The sequence below is a fragment of the Carassius gibelio genome, chromosome B11 (genome assembly GCF_023724105.1).
Source record: "Carassius gibelio isolate Cgi1373 ecotype wild population from Czech Republic chromosome B11, carGib1.2-hapl.c, whole genome shotgun sequence".
Lineage (NCBI taxonomy): Eukaryota > Metazoa > Chordata > Actinopteri > Cypriniformes > Cyprinidae > Carassius > Carassius gibelio.
Genome location: NC_068406.1, coordinates 22,749,179 through 22,770,313, shown reverse-complemented (window position 1 = coordinate 22,770,313; position 21,135 = coordinate 22,749,179). Strand labels below are relative to the sequence as shown.

At 35.1% G+C, this 21,135-nt stretch overlaps 1 protein-coding gene across 4 annotated transcripts; it reads left to right on the top strand.

Annotated features, from left to right (window-relative positions):
* Positions 1-20: 20 nt before the first annotated feature.
* Positions 21-15,529, top strand: ranbp3a (RAN binding protein 3a). 4 transcript variants are annotated; one of them, XM_052569044.1, is made up of 20 exons: positions 21-118; positions 1,130-1,165; positions 1,310-1,390; positions 2,081-2,136; positions 2,221-2,257; positions 2,859-2,945; positions 3,044-3,115; positions 3,403-3,468; positions 3,650-3,742; positions 6,066-6,178; positions 6,489-6,524; positions 7,002-7,106; positions 7,354-7,430; positions 7,534-7,609; positions 7,719-7,827; positions 8,593-8,717; positions 8,802-8,922; positions 11,117-11,259; positions 11,339-11,498; positions 12,279-15,529. In XM_052569044.1, the coding sequence occupies exons 3-20, from the start codon at positions 1,375-1,377 to the stop codon at positions 12,326-12,328; spliced, it is 1,542 nt and encodes a 513-aa protein (XP_052425004.1). In that variant the 5' UTR covers positions 21-118; positions 1,130-1,165; positions 1,310-1,374; the 3' UTR covers positions 12,329-15,529. The 4 variants fall into 4 exon arrangements, with proteins under 4 accessions (XP_052425004.1, XP_052425002.1, XP_052425005.1 ...); XM_052569042.1 differs by having other exon boundaries at positions 6,486-6,524; XM_052569045.1 differs by lacking the exon at positions 6,489-6,524.
* Positions 15,530-21,135: the final 5,606 nt, after the last annotated feature.

Genomic DNA, 21,135 nt, shown 5'->3' with positions numbered 1-21,135 from the left:
ATCACAACGTTTTTACTCTTCGAGAACGCAACTCGTCTACGCTCTGACGTCACTGTAGGACGCAGAGGATTATGGGTAAACACTAACGTAAGGAGGATGGCGGAGGTGACAGATGAGGGTAAGATGTTTGTGTATTAAAGACCAGTAAAACTCTTTCCATATGTTTTAATTAAGCGCGACGAGTCATGTTAGATTTGTGAGACTGTCTGGAGCTGACACAACGCGTGTTTGCTTATTTCAGTTGATTTAATTATGAAATGTTATCGTTTCATTTGAACGCGCCGGCCTCAGTCAGAGACAAGAGCTAATGTTTACATTTATGTGTGTCTATTCATACTCTCTCACAGAAGTGTGTTTATCATTTACAGGCATATTTGTTATTCCTGCTGTCTTTATAAGCCTGTAGGCAGGCATTTCTCTCTGTAGATTGGTGGTTTTCTGGTTATTTGTGGCAGGAGTGACACTGATGTGTATGAGCTCAGATCAGTGAGACTCACGATCAATCAGTTCCGAGATGAAATACAAAACCTGTGTTCATTGAGAGAAAAAAAGATTGTATCCAAGATTGGGTGATAATAAAGCGTAATGAAACATTTACAAGCAGTTTTTAAAAGGTTGGTCATTTCTTGGCTGGGAACACCAAATTAAGTAAAGCTTTAACTTATATCTGTATTATTCTGTTAAATAACAAAATGGTTATTTTTAAAAGTATATATATTTTTTATAATATAATTGTTTTATAATTAAAAAAAACGTCATTTTAAGGGCTAGTTATTTTTGACTGTGGACATCAAATTAGGTAAAGCTTTATATTTATAGTCTTTATGTATATTATGTGTGCATTCTAATAAAAGTAACATTAAATTTTTTTTAATAAAAAAATCATAAAAAATATATATTTTTAACTAAATAATTGTATTGTTTATCTAAACATATATATGAAAAATATATAACAAACAAACATAATTTTCTTAATTAAAAACAACATCTAATGTTTAGGTTATTTGTAAACTTGCATACACAGTGGACTATTTTCTGTTGCACTCAAAATGACCTGAAACATATAATCTACAACTTGAGGAACAACAATTGTAAGAAGTTTTCATTAACTGAAAATCTTTCCCTCCAGTGAGCTGTAGACTGCTATGACAGGAGCATTGAATCAGTGAGTTAAACTTGAAAACTGATTCATTCAAGTCATACAAGCTTATAAACATGAGGTTTATTGAGTGGATTAAATTATTAAAAAGGTCTTTTTGGCTAATCATGTCTTTTTTATTTAAGAAAATTCTTGTGCATTTTTATGTAGTATTTTCTCTCTGATGGTTGGAAACAGAAGATCTTGACTTCATCCTGCGGAGGATCAGAAGCAGCATGGCGGATGAGAACGGTGAGTTGTGTTGGCAAACGGATGATGAGATGATCTCTTCTGCACTTTATATTTGGATGTTTTTACCTGATTAAAAATAATTCAGCTTGTGGTTCACGTGTCTTTTCGCTGTAATATATTTACAGATTTTTATAAAGTAAACATAAGAATAACTAAAGTTCTCTTAAGTAACATTTCAAGAGGAACACTTATTGGACTGAATCAGTTTAGGTTTACTTTATTATGCATACATTTTCAAGAAAAATCTTTTTTAAGTTGTTTTTTTCTTGGGTAATTAATATTCTACTGTATCATACGTCTGTATCATACAAACCAGAAAAGACTGTTGTATCTAATATGGTACTTAACAAAAAAAACACATGCACATTTTTTAAAGATATTATCTAAGGTTCAATAAATGATTCTTTTTCAAAAATGTGATTTCTATTTATTAATTAATATTTACGCATCTAGCGTCTAAGAAAAAGAAGCACCCATTCAAAAAGTGCAAGCTCAAAACATTGTAAAACAAAAAGAAGTTTCAAACATTAATATATTTTTAAATTATACTGTACATAGATTTATATAATCCATTGCATTTCTCAGACTTTATCTGCTGTCTTGGATTTATTTCCTCTCTGTCAAGAATATATGAGATGCTGCTGTAGTATATCCACTCAGTGACACCAAATCTTGTTTTTCAACTCGCAGAGAAACCTGCTGTTGCTCCTCCAGTGTTTGTGTTTCAGAAAGATAAAGCCCAAAAGGTAAGACCAGCTCTTCACTTCTTCCTGCATGACTCGGGTCACATCTGATCAATACTGGCCTAAAAACAGTGATTCTGTCCTCAGAGGTCAGCAGAGGGATCCAGCACAGAGGATGGAGAGGGTGAGCTTCTGTCTTTTTTTGCAGTTAACCCGAAAAAATTACTGAAAATATTAATTTCACAAATAAATGTTTGGGACATTTTAGAATAAAAAGGAACACTTGAGACATAAAGACAAAGAGACCTGGGTATTTGCTTTTATTTGTTTCTTATTTTTTTATAATAGCACATTTAAGCACATTCAAATTAGTTGATTTGAAATTAAAAGTAATTACTTGCTCAAATAGAAAAAAATATGAATTTTGATTTTATAAAGCCATATACAGTTACTACAATTTAAGAAGGAATGTTCTTATGTCATGAAAATGTTACAAATCTTATAAACATTCTTCATTTTCTTTTTGAAAAATCTAATTAATTATTTTCCTTTTGAATATGGGGTGAAAAACATCTCATATAAATTCTCTCTCTCTCTAATATATATACTGTGTATATATATATATATATATATATATATATATATATATATATATATATATATATGTATATATGAGGACATGATTTCTGTATGAAAAATTAATGTATGCATGTGTCTTTAAAATTCTAATGTACTTAATTTTTTAATTTGCCTTTTTCTGGACGTTTCCTTCTGTTTCTGTCCAGACTCTGATACAGCAGATGGCAATTACAGCCCTGCAGCCAAAAGAGGAAGAACATCACCATTTACACAGTTTCCACCAACTCATTCCGGTAACTCCCCTGGAAAATAATTACAGGTTTAATAGAACGTTTACAACTTCTTCTGTATAGCCTGGTTTCTTGACACACCTTTCTTTTCCTTTTTACAGTTTCTAAGAATAATGTTTTCATGCCATCCAGTTTCTGCCAGTCACCAACCGAAAACTCAGACTCAGAACCTGGTGAGACTCTGGTGCTTCAGACTTTACTTAAAACGTTACTTAAGTTCACTCATAAAGACATTTATATTCAGTAAGAAAAAATCAGTACTGGAGTTTATCCAGTGGGAATTGGCTTGGATTAAGAAAAGTGCTCTGTATTTGACAATTAAAAATGAAAGTTGTTTAAGAAATTGGGCATGTTATTACAAACCTTTGCACAAGACTTAATTTGTGCATTAAGCAAGTAAGTCATGAAAGTTTTGGTTTCATGTTGACGACTGTGTTTCTTTGTTTTTTAAATTTCCTAGAAGAGAAAACTGGGGGGTTTCGCCTGAAACCCCCTACTCTGATCCATGGCCAGGCGCCGAGTGCTGGTGAGTCACTGATCAAACATCTGCTGTTTTGAACTGTCTGTTGATTACTGTCCATTTGTGGTGCTTTCATAAGATTGTTTATTTACGTGATTCCACAGACAGTCACCATTTGAACTTTCTGTGTCAAAGACCCTTAAGAGGGCATGAGAGTTAGACTAAAATGTCTTTTGATTTGTTTCAGGTGTCCCGAGCCCCAAACGCAAAGAAGCCCAGCGCAGCATCCTGCGACCTCCAATGCTGCAGCCCCCTCCGGCTCGATCCCCCCCACAGAACAGTGAGTGCTAGGGTTCACTAAGATTATAGTTCAGTATGTAAATAAGTTTTAATGTCACAGTTCGGTATGTTTTCGGTACAGCAAGTACATAAAATTACATCTCTTTTTCTTTTTTATGAAACTGTTGTTTACTGAACAAATTGTTGTTCTGTCTCTAAATAAAAATAACTTAAAGCTGCAGTCTGTAAGTTTTGCCTCTTTGTCACCATCTCTGTTTAAAAACCTGCAATTGTAGCTGTTTGCAGAATTAATTCATCTTCCTTAAGGTCGTGGGTGAATCTGATGTTTGAGGAGTATGCTCGTGTGTTTGGCAGTCAGTCACTGCACCTGAAAAAAAGTGAAGTGACATTCAGCCAAGTATGGTGACCCATACTCAGAATTTGTGCTCTGCATTTAACCCATCCGAAATGCACACACACACACACTGTGAGCACACACCCGGAGCAGTGGGCAGCCATTTATGCTTCGGCGCCCGGGGAGCAGTTGGGGGTTCGATGCCTTGCTCAAGGGCACCTAAGTCGTGGTATTGAAGGTGGAGAGAGAACTATACATGCACTACCCCCACCCACAATTCCGTCCGGCCCGAGACTAGAACTCACAACCCTTCGATTGGGAGTCCAACCCTCTAACCATTAGGCCACGACTTCCCCAAAAATATATTTGTGTGGATATTTGTGTGGATATTTACTGTTCTTCGCAATCACAGATTCTAGCCTACGTCTTGGAATATATGACCCAAATAAGAATTTTCACCATATATTGTCATCTGAATAAGTAAGAAACAAGTCTGCCACTTTTGTTCTGACCAACTGAAGAAAAAAGCATTACAATAAATCATTGCTACCAGTGGTGATTAAATCTAATAGTTAGCTCATATAACATCAAACCCTGCAAATTATTATTATCATTATACTTTAATCTCAAATTATTAATATTGACAGCACTGGCTGGTTATGTTCTTGCTCAAATATGTGATTCTGGACCACAAAACCAGTCTTGGTTTGCTGGGGTATTTTTTTTTAGCAATAGCCAAAAAATACATTGTATGAGTCAAAATTATTAATATTTATTTTATGCCAAAAATCATTAGGATATTGAGTAAAGATCATGTTCCATGAAGATATTTTGTAAATATCCTACCGTAAATATATAAAAACTTAATTTTTGAATAGTAATATGCATTGCTAAGAACTTAAATTGGATAATATTAAAGGCTATTTTCTCAGTATTTTGATTTTTTTTTTTGCACCCTCAGATTCCAGATTTTCAAGCAGTTGTATCTCGGCCAAATATTGTCTGATCCTTGTCCTATCCGACACTTAAGACAGGGTCACATATGATATTGGATCATTTATAATGATATTGGACTGCATCTTTAAGGATAATTATAAATGATTGTTAATGTTATAAACTGTGTAGGGAACCCAATTATTTGCACATTACTATAATATTAAAGGTTATAATTAACACCAGAGCCAAAACTATTGCATTTAGGTCATATATATTTTAAAATACAATAATCAGCACTTCAAAAAAATATATATACATGTAAATCGGCAGTTTTCACATTAACTAATTATGAAAATTACATTTCTACTCCAGTTCATTGTTGAAATAACTTGTTTTCATGACAGATTTTTTTACACATTTCATAATCAAAGACATCACTAGCAGGTTAACATAACTATAGTGAATATATAGGCTAATGTAGTGCATACATTTATGCTTATTTCTGTAGCGAACTAACCCTCTGTGGGCACTGAATAGTTTTCCCAAAGCATATTGTTTACAAGCTGTTTTATCAATATCTTTCCATGGTTGAAACACTGATTGAGCTATTACTGTACATGATGAGATGTGATATGTTCATTCGTGTCTGTTTTGTGCTAGTATTATGAAACTATTAAACTGTTTTGCGATCAAAGATCATCAGAACGGCATTTATTGTTTGAATTTACAGAAAAATCGGACAGAATTTGAAAGATGAGACTTTGTTTCTTATCAAAAATAAGGAAAAAACCAAGCTTATTGCACTTATTGGATAATGTAAATGAGCTGTATGTCCAGTGAAGTTTTATTCATGCATAGATAAATTAAAACATAGACATATTGAACTAAGAGTTTCAAATAAAGTTCCTCATGTGCATTGTATAAAACAATTCTATATTTGTTCCGTACACATGCACATGGAACCGTAAAACCTGTCCTGAAAATATTGATTATGAATATGTGTATTGTTACACCCATAGTGAGTGCATGATGAATATCTAACAGATCAGCTGAAGGAGAACTAAAACTAAAAGCTGCAATCTTGTTTCACCAGACACGGACGACAGCAGTTCAAACGGAGCGAAGAACCTCTCAGACGGAGGAGCAGGATGTGAACGTATCTCAGAGATGTCTGCTGCTGGCACACAAGATAATGACGCGTCAACGGTAAGATGTGACTAACAACCCACTCTTATCTACTTATTTTATGGTCACATAAATCTCTTAAAAGGATAGGTCACCTAAAAAAAATTTGGCATCTTTTACAAACCCTCAGGTTGTTCCAAACCTGTATGAGTTCTTATCTTTTTTTTCCTCTTTTCTTCTGAGCATAAAAGAAGATATTTAGAACAATGCGGGTAACCAAACAGCTGCCTCTCATTGAATACTATGGGGAAAAAATCAGTGGAAGTCAATGGGGACCAGAAACTGTTTGGTTACCCACTTTCTTGAAAATATTTTCTGTGTTCTTCAGCAGAAGACAGAAACTCCTACAGGTTTGGAACAACTGAAGGTGAGTAAATAATCACAGAATTATCATTTCGGGTGCACTTTGGGAGAAAACCGATTAATACTTTTTGTACTATTTTGCTTAAAAAGTGTACTTGCGCAATACTTTTTCATGCCACTTTGTTTGATATTTTGTTATATAACAGAGATTCATATTCATCTTGAAGTGTGGTTTAAGTGTCGACATAGTTTTCAGGGCCACTTTAATGTTTGCACTCAGTGTTTTTTATATTTGCCAAATATAAGCATGTTTGAACGCAGCATGGGCTGTGGTCCAAAGGCCAGACAAGTCTAGTTTTCTTTCACATAGCTGTGGCTTCCAGAAAGTACTTTGTCATCTTGTTCTGAATCTCTTCATTTTATTTGGCTGACCCCGTATTTCTAGTTGAAGCTCTGAAAGACAACTAGCGCAAAGTGAACAGGATATGAGCAGCGTGGTCACACTTTTAAACTTAAATAACCTTTTGTTATTTCTTTTAAGGTAAAGAGCAACAACACTCTTGGACAAAAAACAGAAGACCAAACTGAAGGTGCCCCACTTGAGACCAGTTTTGTGTTTGGACAGAACATGAGGGATAGAGCAAAGGTTTGATTCATCTGCGTCCGATGACAAAAATAAACTACTTCAGTGCAAATATGTAGGAGATATTATTTTATGATTATTTTGTCCTTTTTATGTATTTTAAATATAGATCAAGTTATAATTTACCTGTATCACCCAGCCCTAATTCCGAATAATTCTTGATCAAGTTCTGACTTTTAGTGAGAAATAGTTTTGCTTCTGTGTTGGTGTTTCGTCTTGTTGATTGAAAGTATAAGTGTGTTTTCTGCAGCTGGGCACCAGCTGTGTCTCATCCAAAAGTGGTGATTCAAAGGAAACAAATTACTTTTTGCAGTATGTCACTTCCAGGTACTGCATCTGAAATGTTCATGTTAATATTTAAAGACATTTTTACAGATCTCCTCGGGCAGAGATGTGTAACTTTCCTTGGAATCAATATTGTTTCTCGTAGTGCACAAAAACCTGACTGCAGCAATGCCAACAGCGTGAAGTTTGTCTTTGGGCAGAACATGTCGGATCGTGTCTTGGTAAAACTGTAAATTCTGTTCGAATCTTTGATGTGTTTGTCATGATTTGGCATGGTCAGGTTATAATAGATCACAGTTCCTGACATGTTTATGTATTGCATGCTTATAGGCACTGCCAAAACTCAGCACTGAACCTCCAGGGGGCAGCAAAGAGCCTCAGTCAGAGATGGGCCTGTTCAGTCAGATTTCCTCCTCACATGATCAAACTCTGGAGAAGGGTATGTGATTTTTGACTTTTTGTGACTTTTATTTTTTTTTAATCTTACAGAGTCTTAAAAACAAACCAGAAGTGGCAGGATGTTAATAAAATAGCATAGTATGCTTAACATATACATACATATATGTGTTTTTTAGCAAATCTATGCACACATGTGTGTGTTTTTCAAAGCGACTTGCAATTTGTCATAAGAGTCCACAATTGTCTTTATGAATAAATTAAATCAAACCCATCAGGTATCTAATGTCAAGAAGATTTTTAATCGAAGTTCCGTTCATAACATTCTAAAAACAGTAATATTGTGAAACATACAATGTTACATTGTTTTTCTGTTTGAATATATTTTAAAATAGTTTAATTCTGTGATGCAAAGTTGAATTTTCAGCATCATTCCTCCAGTCTTCAGTGTCACATGATACATCAGAAATCATTCTGATATGCTGCTCAAGAAGCATTTCTGATTATTTCTGATTATTATTATTACAGTCGTGCTGCTTCAGATTTTTGTGGAAATCTTGATGCGTTTTTCTCTGATGAATAGATAGTTCAAAAGAACTGCATTTATTCTATAGAAAACATTTTAAATGTGGTTACTGTAACTTTTTTTATTAATTAAATGAATCCTTTTTTTAATAAAGTCAATAATATCCCTTAATTGTACAAAGATAATGTAAGGTTCTTGTTCTTCCTTTATTTTCACAGTATCATTTTTATCCACTGCCTTAAGCAATTGAAGCTCATGCTGTGTTTTTTTAATGTGCTGTAGGTGACAACATGAAAGAGTCTCTGGAGGAGTCGGCGGCGCGACATGAAGCACACAAACCACACAAGTGTTTATTAGAGCAGGTGGAGGTCAGGACAGGGGAGGAGTCTGAGAGCAATGTGCTGCAGGTGAGAGCAGCGCACACATCTGATCCATACAGGCCAGCTTCACAAACACCTGAGAGGATGATGCTCTCTGCCGTGTGTTTTCAGATGCAGTGTAAGCTGTTTGTGTTTGAGCTGACGTCTCAGTCATGGCTGGAGAAAGGATGTGGAGTGCTCCGGCTCAATGACATGGCGTCCGCTGACGACGGCACCTTACAGTCCAGACTGGGTAATGCACAAAGGCCTTGGTCGTATAACCTTCGCACTTCAATATTTACTGTGAATTTGCCATGGAGTTCTGATAGTGGCCATTCATTGATATCAAAAGGAAAAGTTCATCCCAAAAGTGAAAGTTTTGTCATAATTAGGGGTGTAACGGTTCACAAAATTCACGGTTCGGTTCGGTACGATTCACTGATGTCACGGTTCGGTTCGGTACGGTTCGGTACGTTTTAGATACAGCAAAAAGAACAAATTGGCAACAAAGTATGTTTTTTGTTTTTTTTTACATTGAACAATGATCTATTCTTTACCCATCTTCTATGGTGTTTTCTTAGCAGCATACTGTATAAAACAAAAACAGCTCCTTATTAAAAAAAATTGAAAATGTTATATTGTTGTAGTAGTTATGAACAAATACAAAGATGTAACTTTTCATATGGAACTCTATAACTCTTTATATTGAGTGTGTTTTTACTCAATTGGTTCTCTATAGGGCTTATGTTTTTTGGAACAAAGCAGGAATTACGGTCTGGCTGAAATGGGCTCGTGAAGGAATATAGTAACGGGGCTAAATTACATTAAGAATGTTCTTAAAACATGCGTTTTCCACTATAGGCGCTCGCTCACTCAGCACACGCTGAAGGCTCGTTGCAAAATGACTAAAGGGTCTTTCACACAGGACGCGATACGCGCGGCGCTGGATCCTGGGCTCAGCGTTGCCCTTCAGATACAACGCGATTTGCGCTGCACTATGCCAAGAGCAAAGTAGGTGGAGTTTTCAAAACTGCCCGTGCATACGTTCTATTTATAACAGTTCTTCTATAACGTGCAGGCCTGTTAATTGAATCGTACTGCTCAGGAAATTCCGACACAGTACAGTACTAGTCCATTTTGATTACCGTGCTTGTTTGGATGCCCCGATCGATTGGTAAAGTGCACCCAAACACCAGACCTGTTGGTTATTGGAGGATCTTCTATTTGTGGTCTGTTAAACGCATTGGCCATTTTGCAACGAGCCTTCAGCGCGTACTGAGTGAGCGAACGCCTGACCTGAGTAGCCTAACATTAACATATAAGCTGGTGTTTTTTTTTTCTTGTTCAGGGGTGTCAGGGGCGTTGCCTGTTACGTCGTTTGGGTTATTGGGCTACCTTGTTGAACGCATATCATTATATTTCACAATTTTTTCTTTATTTTCCAAATATAATTAATTAGTCCAACGAACCGTTCGGTACATAATGCGTACCGCGTACCGAACCGAAAGCCTCGTACCGAACGGTTCAATACGAATACGCGTATCGTTACACCCCTAGTCATAATGTAATTACAAGATATATATTTTTTTTATCTTGAAACAAACCGAAAAAGATCACATGCAGAATGTCGAACATTTAATATACTCTACCGTTAATGTTTCTGAAAGAAGTCTTATGCCAACCAGGGCTGCATTTATTTGATCAAAAACACAATTAAACCAGTAATACTGTGGAATATTACCATTTAAAATATAATTGTTTTCTATTTGAATATACTTTAAAATGTTATGATGAAAAGAAAGTTCAAAAGAATAGCATTTATTTAAAGTAGGAATCATTTGTAACATTATGAGTGTCTATACTGTGACTTTTGATCATTGCTGAATTAAATATCTATTTCTTTAAAACTCATTCTGACCACCAACTTTAGAACAGTAGTGTCAAAATCACTCTTTGTTTTTGTTAATATGGAAAACAGAAGCTTAGCATTTCTGCTTAAACATATCTTTGAATTTCATGAAAAAAAGAGGAGTCACATGAGTTTGGCATTGGATGAACTATAACTTCATACACAGCAGCTTGAATTTACTGGATGTTTGTGTAACGCAATAGTTATACAAAACATTAAAACATTACTAAACACACCTCATTTTCATTAGACTGTAGATGAGGCCACTTGCAGATTTTGTGACTGACACAAGGGGGTGCTATTTCTTCTGTTTTATCTGTATTGAGTGCTGAAGTTAGTGGCTGATGCTAGCAATCTCAAAATAGACAAATGCTGGACAGTTTATTGATTGTTCCTACATATCAGCCTGTATTAAACATTTATTTAGCAAAAAATGGCACAACACACCTTTTTTCAGTCACTAGTTTAGAAAAGAGAAATCTTTAGTGTTCTTGTTTACTGATAGGCAGCTGATCACAGTGTTTTTTTTGTCTTGCAGTCATGCGGACTCAGGGAAGTCTTCGAGTGATCCTCAACACTAAGCTTTGGTCTCAGATGCAAGTGGATAAAGCCAGTGAGAAGAGTCTCAGAATAACAGCTATGGACACAGAGGAGCAGGGCGTCAAAGTCTTCCTCATATCTGTAAGAATGCACCCAGTGATTATCATATGATCAGCTGATTTGAGTCAGTCAGTGTTGTGTTGCTCGTCTCATCTCTCAGTCCAGCTCTAAGGACACTGCGCAGCTCTTTGCAGCCCTGCACCATCGTATCCTGGCGCTGCGGAGCATCAGCGGACAGGAGTGTGACGGCCAGCCGGTTATCCGCTTCAGCGACGACGACGAGTCCCGCACGCCCCCCACAGCTGCCACCCCTGCTCCAGGTAATATCTCATATTGGTATCAAGTTCATGGTTGTTATCTGCACTTGTAAGATGCAAATCAAAAATATTTTGTTGATATGATATGTGTATGTGTGTGTGTATATATATATGTGTGTGTGTGTGTGTGTATATATATATATATATTGAGAGAGAGAGAGAGAGAGATATTATTTTTTATTTATTCTTTTGAAAATTAAGTTTTTTTTTGTTCACAATTGGTAATTTATTTAACAATATATTAAAAATACTATTGCATTACTTCAATTAATCTTTTCAATTATATGCATATTTTAATTTAATTAAATATTTATTTTAGGTTTTTGGATGACATAAATTCAAAAACATCCAGGAAATATTGATATCATAATAAAGAAAAGAAGTCTCATTAAAATAATGAAATGTCTAGTAATTTGAAAATCTTTTATTTTTGTCTCTTATCATTTATTAGTAATAATTATTAATAATGATATATATATATATTGATTGATTGATTGTCCACCAAATCAGTCATGGACATTTTTACAGTCTTTAAATGGAAGTGTGCGAATGCTATAGAAGTTTTGTAAACCACATGAACCCATCGTGAGTAAAGACTGACACATTGGTACATTCAAGAATGAGACGTGTTTTAAACCAGAATTTTAAGTAGATTTTAATTCCTTCTTTTTTTCCTTCTATATCTCCTTATATATATATGTGTGTGTGCATATTTTTGTATTTATTGTTTGTTTGTCTTTGTTATTGTCTGTGCTTTTCTCATTTAAACCATTTTTCTTTCAGGTAATCCAGAGGCAGGTGTGTGTCCATCCACAGGTGACACACAGTGTTAAGTCTGCTGCTGATGTTTATCCCACAATGCCTCACTGCAGCCCTCTGATCCCCTCAAATACTATGCAGGTGTTTTTTCTCCTTCAGGTGTACTGTAGTCATGTGTTTAGCTGGTTTTATTGATTGCATTTTAACAGCAAAACAGCTCATCTTCAGGACTGGACACATAATACTCTCAAAGTCATCATATTGATGAGAATGAGAGGCTCTTAGTGTTTTAGTAAACCGAATTTCCTTTCTAAATGTTGTGAGACTTAATTACTCCATTCCCTGCTGAGTGTGCACAGAGTGTGCACAGAGTTTGTTGTCTCATCTCATCTTCCATCACGGTTCAGCTCAGTTTCTGCTGTGTTGTTAAAATCACTTTAGATCTTTAGAATTTACTCTCTTTTACTTAAAGGAAAAGTTCAGCTATAAATGAACATTCTGTTGTGACTCTTTTGTAGTTTCAAACCTGAAAAAAGAAATATATTTTTGAGGATTCTGGGTTTGGATGAGTAAACAATGACAGAGTTTTTTATTTTTGGGGTGAAATGTTTCAGCTTTTACATATCATTGCAGTGAGGTTGACCATTGTACAGACACTTACTGTAAATTATTCTCCAGTTTCATTGCAATAGTACCTTTTCACACAGTATATTTTTATGAATATGTACTGTACATAGTTTAGGATCAAAAGTTTTATTGCAAAATGTTTTATTAAGGACATTAATAACTATCATTACATGTGTTCTGTATTGTCTGTACTACCGTAATACTATATACAGTGTTTTTAATTTAAATGTTTGTCGTTTCTCTTATTTAACGGATATTTGTTAAAAAAAATATATAGGAAAATAGTTGGACAGGATATTTTACGTTTTGTGATTGCGCAGCTGTAGAACTGGCCTGTCGGGGTGAATCTCACAGAATCTGTCAGGGTTACATTTCACACTAAAATAAAATCATTAAAGGAATGGTTCAACCAAAAATTGACTCAAAATGTAGATGAGTTTGTTTCTTCATGGGAACAGATCTGGAGAAATGTAGCATTCATGTAGCATTCCATCATTTGCTCACCAGTGGATCCTCTGCAGTGAATGGGTGCCGTCAGAATGAACGTCCAGACGTGCAGTTTTTTGCTTCACAATACATTAACTGATGGACTGGAGTAGTGTGGATTATTATGATGTTTATTTCAGCTGTTTGGACTCTCATTCCGACGGCACCCATTCACTGCTGAGCATCCTTTGAAGTTTGAGTCATTTTTAATGTGTGTATGAACTGTTCCTTTAAGAGGGTTTGCACTGTGATCTTATTTTTCTACATAAAATTCATCCAACCTTAATTTTCAGCCTACTTTAGTATGAAAGAAATGCATCCTAATTATTGAAATGAAAATTTTATTAAATTGAATAAATCAGGGTAGTATTTCTGCTTAATTCTTCATAATTTGATTGAAAGAAAAAAAGCCATTTTGCCTAGACAGGATGTTTTTACTCCAACTTATGTCATAATTGTCAATTCATCAAAATATTATTAAAATAATGCCACAATACTAAACATATCAGCAGAATTAAATTAGGCTTAATTTATATAATGTTGTATATACAATTCGATAATATTACAGTAATTTGAATAAATAATTATTTTAAACAAAAGTTCATTTGAATTTTAAGTGAAATATGACTTTCTTTTTGAGAGAGAATTGCGTTTTTTTTACAGATTAAAGGGTTTTTAAGAAGCAAAACCTGATTCATCATAAGTTATAGAAGACTTTTGGTCAGCTAGTGTGGCTCATTACACATTATTGTAACCTAATTATTCATATTATAATATAATCACAAATTATTGTAATATAATTGAATTCTAAATTTTATATAATTAAATAAAATATGCAGTTATATTACAATAATTTTAATAAATTATGTTTTTCTTTTGATGAAATGTAACCTACACTATATACATTTATTTATTTTTGTGAGATTTGCCCTTTTATACAGTTTCTTGAAGAAACAAAAGCTGGTTGATCTTAAGTTGTAAAGGCAGTTTGTCAGCTAGTGTGGGCCAGATATCACTCATGAGAAACCTGTGACTCTGACCCAGTCCCTCTCTGCTGCCGAATCTCCTCAGTGCACTGCCAGTGATAGGTACTCGAGTGTAGCATATTCACAAAATGTGGAAATAGAACATTGACTGTTTCTGTCCACACGTGCAGTTAAAGAGCAGTCTTCAGTTCTTCACATTTAGTCATTTTACAATAGGATTTTTTTAAATTATTATTCAATATTGTTACAAATAAAACGAGCTATGTAGATATGTTGGTCAATATATTAAATTAGTCTTTGTTAAAAACTTAGTGAGATAAAAAAAAATATATTTTTTGTCCTGTTTGCAGAGGATATAGTGTTTATAGCAACTATAGCACTTAATAGTTGTTCATATTTCAGTTGTATCTGCATTACTTTGTTGTTTCACTTCGGAATGAAGGTGTTTCCATAGAGTAAGATGTTTCCCGTCAATATGAAAGCACTAGCAGAGCTAAAGGTTTACAAAACAGATGTTTGCTGAGTGCCAGTTGATTGCTGTAAATGTCAGTAAATGTTTACATTCAATGTGTTGCAGCAGATGTCCTGTAGGACACACTACTTCTTGTTTTTTATGTTTTTTTTTTGGGTTGATTTGTGTAGACCTCAGATAGACTGTGAATGCGACCGTGCTATTTCTAGTCCAGACTAGCTCAACTGCACTGGTCTTGTGGTTAAAATATACAATTTAGCTCTGGTGGAAGCGTTTGGAGATCGTTTAGAAGGGCTAGGCTGCTTCTGGACCATTGATTTCACTGGAATAATTATGTCTTTTTTGTTCAAATATGTAATGGTGGTAAAATGTCTATATATATTTGGTCTGTTCTGTTTTCCATTGACCATGTGACAAGTTATAAAACTCTGGAATATGCAAATAATTTAGATATTTCGTTTTTTTCCTGTTTTTCATTTTTATTCATTATTCATCCAGGATCTTTTTTTCCCCCACTGGGAAACTATATTGTATTCATGTTTGCAATTAAATTTATTTAGACCATTCCACTATTCCACCTGCACATGTCTGTTGTTTCTGAATTATGAAATATGATTCTGCTTCTAATTTACATCATTCTGTCAATTGGAAACCGTTGATTGTTGTTTCATAAAGTCTCTTCTTCCATTGTCTGCACTCTGTAAGCTGGGTATTATTGTTTCTCAGTTAGTAATATTTAGTTCTTAACTGTTTTTGCTGTTCAGGTAGCAGTTTACTGAAAAGTGGACGTCAGTAAACAATCACACAGTCAGGTCATGAAAACTGTGATACAAAAATTGGGTCTGTGGAGTAACTTATTTTCTTTTTTGACTCATAATTTCAATGTAATATGCCTAGTCTGGCCAACAACATGCTATTTTCTTCATAAGGTTAGCCTCAAATATGAAAACATTTATAAAATAAAATAATAAAAATAAATTATATTTATATATATTAATTTTTCCCATTAAAATAAGATATATATAACATTGGTGGTCAGTTAAAATGTCCTTTGACAGAAGAAGAAAGCATACATGTTGGTCACATGGTGATGTGATGAACCATTTTTAGAGGTTTTTTCTTTTTAGTGACATAGATGATTAATTTTATGGACAAAATAAGTAAAATGTAATATTAAAATATACAACAATAAAATATTTTCTTCAATAATTTTTTTTTTTATTTCTTAAGTATTAAAATTAAATTAATTAAAATAAGCTGCAGTATATGGAAGATGTCTGGTCGGATTTCGCGGGAAGTGACACATTTACGTCACTCGTCTTTGCTTGGTTACGTATGTCACGTGTGTAAACAAAGAGAAGAAGGTCCGAGTATTACAACGCAGGTTTATAACCAATGAGAAGAATTGTTATCAGTAAATTGTTTAAAAGTTTACACGCAAAGGGGAAGGTGAGGTGGTTTCAGAGATGGCTTAAAGGATTTAAAACCGACCCAGAGATGGACTCTTTCTTGCTCGACAGGTAAGACAGGTCAGGTGTAGCAGTCGATTCTGTTCCCCTCGGAATGTCTGTTCCCCTTTACGCAAACATACTACAATTCTTACGTAGTTGCCGAGTTACTATGCGTACGATCAGAACTAGCGTGCGCAAGAAGCGTGACTGGATGTACGGCAAGTAAAATATTTCAAATTACCGTCCTAAATCTTAAACTTAAAATAAATTTAAGACGAGAGGTTTTTCAACTTGAAATGTAAAAACACAAGACAAAAATAACGGAACAACTGCAAGATGAATAATAAAAAAAAGAACATAAACGGGAGCGGGAGAATCATTTTACTATGCTGCAGTGTAAGCAAGAAATTTGTCCCTTTTTACTTTCCTTACATCCAGGTGTGTTTGGTGTATTTGTATGCGGGAATGTTGCCAAATCCGCGGAATTTAGGCTACTTCGGAAAAATGTTTGATTAACTATTTGGTAGGGTTTATTACACGGACCTGGCAACCCGAGGGGAAACAGACATTTCGAGGGGAACAGAATCGACTGCTACACCGGCCTATGGAAATTGAAAGGCAGTGTTTTTTTGGCAGTGCTTTGGGGCTAAATCTCTTTATTGTTATTGTTATTTTTTATTTTTATTTTTTTGGGGTGCACAGATACCCCTCAAACCAGCATTTTAATTCTCGCCGTAGAGCTGAACTCAAGCTCAACTCACATATAAAACAAAATTAGTTTTAGGCGTGAAGCGCTACAGCAATGGTCTTTGGTTTGTAGGAAACGAACGTGATCTGAGGCGCACAGAAAACATCAGACCGCTTGATGGCGCAATTTACTAATTAAAACCGAGTATTCTAATGAGCCATGTAATTATATCTGTCATGGGATATTTGATTGATTATAGTCTATAATTTAACTTTGGTAATGATTGAATATCAGTATGAGTAATGTTATGTCACAGTGTGGTCTACATGCAAGGTCAAATCCACTGTTTTCTTCCATTCTCTCACGTTTTAATGGTTAAAAGGTCAAAGCCATTTTGAGCAAGTTATTTTAGCTAATTGATGTTTGGGAGCCTTTTGTAAGCTAATTATAGCTTCATTCATACCATAACTACATGGTTTAGAAACACAAGCATCTATTTGACAGTTGGCTTTGTTGACTAACACAAACAGCCAACAGAATAACAACAGATATTGACTGCATTCTGTTATTCTGACAAACTACAGGTAAAGTGAAGGGATTTAACGTTTAAGCACTCTGCCATTTTGTTGAGATTTCATATTTATTGCTTAACTTCTCATATAGTTCATATGGTGGATCTAAATAATTGGACAATTCTGGACACACACTCAAAAGCATGAGTCACACAAACTGGTTATCAAACCATATGATATTTGCAAACAAATGATCCAATGCAGCAATCCCAAAGTGGTTTTCAATCAATGCATGAAGACAGTTCCCTGGAAGTTCAACCCGGTGCTCTATCAAAGATTACTGAAGAATGTTTTACAAGAAAATACTATTTAAGTCTTTGGTAGGGACTTGTCATAGTATACCTAAATTCTGTATTTAAACAATTTCACTACATGCTACTGGACTGAACACCACTGAAAACACCTTGACCTCAATCAAACCTGGTTTGATATTTTCTTATTTAGAGCAACAATGTCTTTTTAAAAACAGGATAAAGAACAAATACAATTTCTTTCTGTAAATAACAAAGTAGTGACTGAAATGCATGTACAAATCTAGCAGGAATGATCCTGAACTGCTTGGTTTGACGTGTGAAATCATCTTTGTGCTTCTCCGCTGGGGCGTTTCTGTAATTTTCCACAGCTCTTGAACTCGTCACTCATTCTGGACAGCTTCAGTTGAGTTTATTTTAACAGAGAGGGTGTGATGTGTCAGTTTTGGTGTGCTGTGAGGTCTGCTATCGGCCCAGAACGCCCTTGCATGCGTGAGGCCATGAATTAATGAAGCATTTCAGATGATATGTGACGAACACTTTCCTAGAAACCTTTCAGAAGAAATAAAAGCATCTCCTGTTAACAGTTTTAGGACAACAAACACCAACGTTCTAAGTGCAGAAAAGCAAATTCTTCATAAATATACAATATATCACAAAATTCCATGTCATGTGGCGAGTTGGAAGTTAACACATTTTTAAATTCATATTGTTTCTGAGGGTCTTAAAACAGTCTAAACCCACCCTTCCACAAATTAAGACAAATTCTATAATGACAAGAAAGAACCCTTTTGGCACAAAGGTTCTTTAGGCTATTATTCATTCATAACTTAATATAACATTTGAATCATGCTGATTTTTGGAGAAAAACTGAAATGGCAATCTTTGTGTGATATTGATTAACTACATAAAATGATATAAATATATACATTTTCTAACCCCCATATCTTGAATTTTGTGATCATTCACATGCATTCATAAATGCATTTGAATACACCGAATAATGCAGTGAAACAAACAGACTCAAAATGCACACTTGCACTAGTATGACTTCATCATGTAACTTTACATTAGTCTAGATGCGTGCACTTTGTTGGCATGATTTGTTTAGTTTTTTAATATACCTGATAATGTTAAAAGGCACATCATTAAAACAAAAAATACTAGTTCACATATCGCACCTAAACACGCTAAACACGGAAAACGTAATTAGAACTAGCTACTAAATTAATTAAAAATGCCTATCCATATACAGCTATGATTCGCGAACCCCAAACTAACTCAAATCATCCCCGCTCCAAACTCCCGAACTGATTTAAATGATTCGCGATCCCCAAACTGACTCAAATAATTCGCGAACCCGCTACGAACTCCCCAACTGACTCAAATGATTCGCGAACTTGCTACGAACTCCCGAACTGACTCAAATGATTCGCGAACCCGCTCCGAGCTCCCGAACTGATTCAAATGATTCGCGATCCCCAAACTGACTCAAATTTATCGCTAATCCGCTAAGAACTCCCCAATTGACGAAAATGATTCGCGAACCCACTACGAACTCCCGAACTGATTCAAATGATTCGCGTTACCCAAATTGACTCAAATGATTCGCGAACCCGCTTTGAACTCCCGAACTGACTCAAATCATTCGCGAATCCGCTATGAACTCCCGAACTGATTCAGATGATTCGCGATACCCAAACCGACTCAAATGATTCACGCTCCATACTCCGAACGCTACTATTCGCTCCGAACTCTCGAATTGACTCAAATGATTCGCGAACCCGCTCCGAACTCCCGAACTGACTCAAATGATTCGCGAGCCTGCTACGAACTAGCGAACTGATTCAAATGATTTGTGATCCCCAATCCGACTCAAATGATTCGCGAATCCGCTCCGAACTCCCGACCTGATTCAAATGATTTGCGATCCCCAAACTGACTCAAATGATTCGTGAACCCGCTACGAACTCCCGAACTAATTCAAATGATTCGTGATCCCGCTCCGAACTCCTGAACTGATTCAAATGATTTGTGATCCCCAAACTGACTCAAATGATTCGCGAACCTGCTCCGAACTCCCGAACTGACTCAAATGATTCGTCATCCCGTATCGAACTACCAAACTGACTCAAATGATTCGCGACCCCATTTTCAATCTCCAAGGTGAATGTTATAACAACACACTCTTAGAAAAAAGGGTTCATTGGGGTTCTATATAGAACCATAGGGTTCTTTACTCAACTCAAAAGAACCATTTATGCTAAAAAGGTTCTATAATGACAAGAAAGAAACCTTTTGGCACAAAGGCTCTTTAGGCTATTATTCATTCATATATTACATTATTCTGCAACATTTTTGTATTTGTAATTAAATTATTGTTTGTAGTAACTTAATATCACATTTGAATCATGCTGATTTTGGGAGAAAAACTCAAATGGCACTCTTCGTGTGATATTGATTAACTTTCATAAAATGATATAAATATATTCATTTTCTAACCCCCATATCTTGAATTTTGTGATCATTCACATGCATTCATAAATCCATTTGAATACACCGAATAATGCAGTGAAAGAACGCACCCAAAATGCACACTTGCACTAGTATGACTTCATCATGTAACTTTACATTAGTCTAGATGCGTGCACTTTGTCGGCACGATTTGTTTAGTTTTTAAATATACCTGATAATGTTAAAAGGCACATCATTAAAACAAAAAAAAAACGTGAAATTATGTGAAATTATGTACTGCAACTAAACAATTTAGCTTTAGCCTATGGATTAAATTTTTTTATCTGTTGAACACCAAACATAAACAAAAAGAAGTAATAAACTCATTATTTTCATTAATTTTACAAAGTAAACAATTTGTTTGCATTTGCGCGAGCATGTTCACGCAGCGTTGTCTCGCGAGTGCAGTACACGTTTTTGAATTCCAACGGTCGAGAAGAAATTGATCCCCGTCTGGTGATTTAAATTGATGTTCTGACGGAAATATTGTTGTGGTAAGTCAGATAAATATATTTTTTTCAAGTAATTTACTTTTTATAAGCTTTAAATCCATTAGTAATTAAGTTGTCAATGTTTCTACAACGGATTAACACTAAAACACGAAAGAACCTGCACCGCGACAGTGTCACAAGTTGCCTTCCATCGGTAAGTTTTGTTGTGCTTGTTGCAAACTGTTAAGAGTTTGTGTTTTCTGATCCTAAGCTTAGTTTTTAACTGCAGATAGTGCTCTAAGCTAGTTTTTGACCGCACACTCAAATGGTTATGAATAACAGCCCTAGAACAGAACAGAACAGAACATCCATACAATCTGCAGTATGAGACATACGGCCAAAT

Bases quoted from the DNA above. Each gene is read 5' to 3' on its own strand.
- ranbp3a (XM_052569042.1), top strand. The intron at 8,718-8,801 runs GTGAGAGCAGCG...GTGTGTTTTCAG, and splicing joins CTGAGAGCAATGTGCTGCAG to ATGCAGTGTAAGCTGTTTGT. The intron at 8,923-11,116 runs GTAATGCACAAA...TTTGTCTTGCAG, and splicing joins CACCTTACAGTCCAGACTGG to TCATGCGGACTCAGGGAAGT.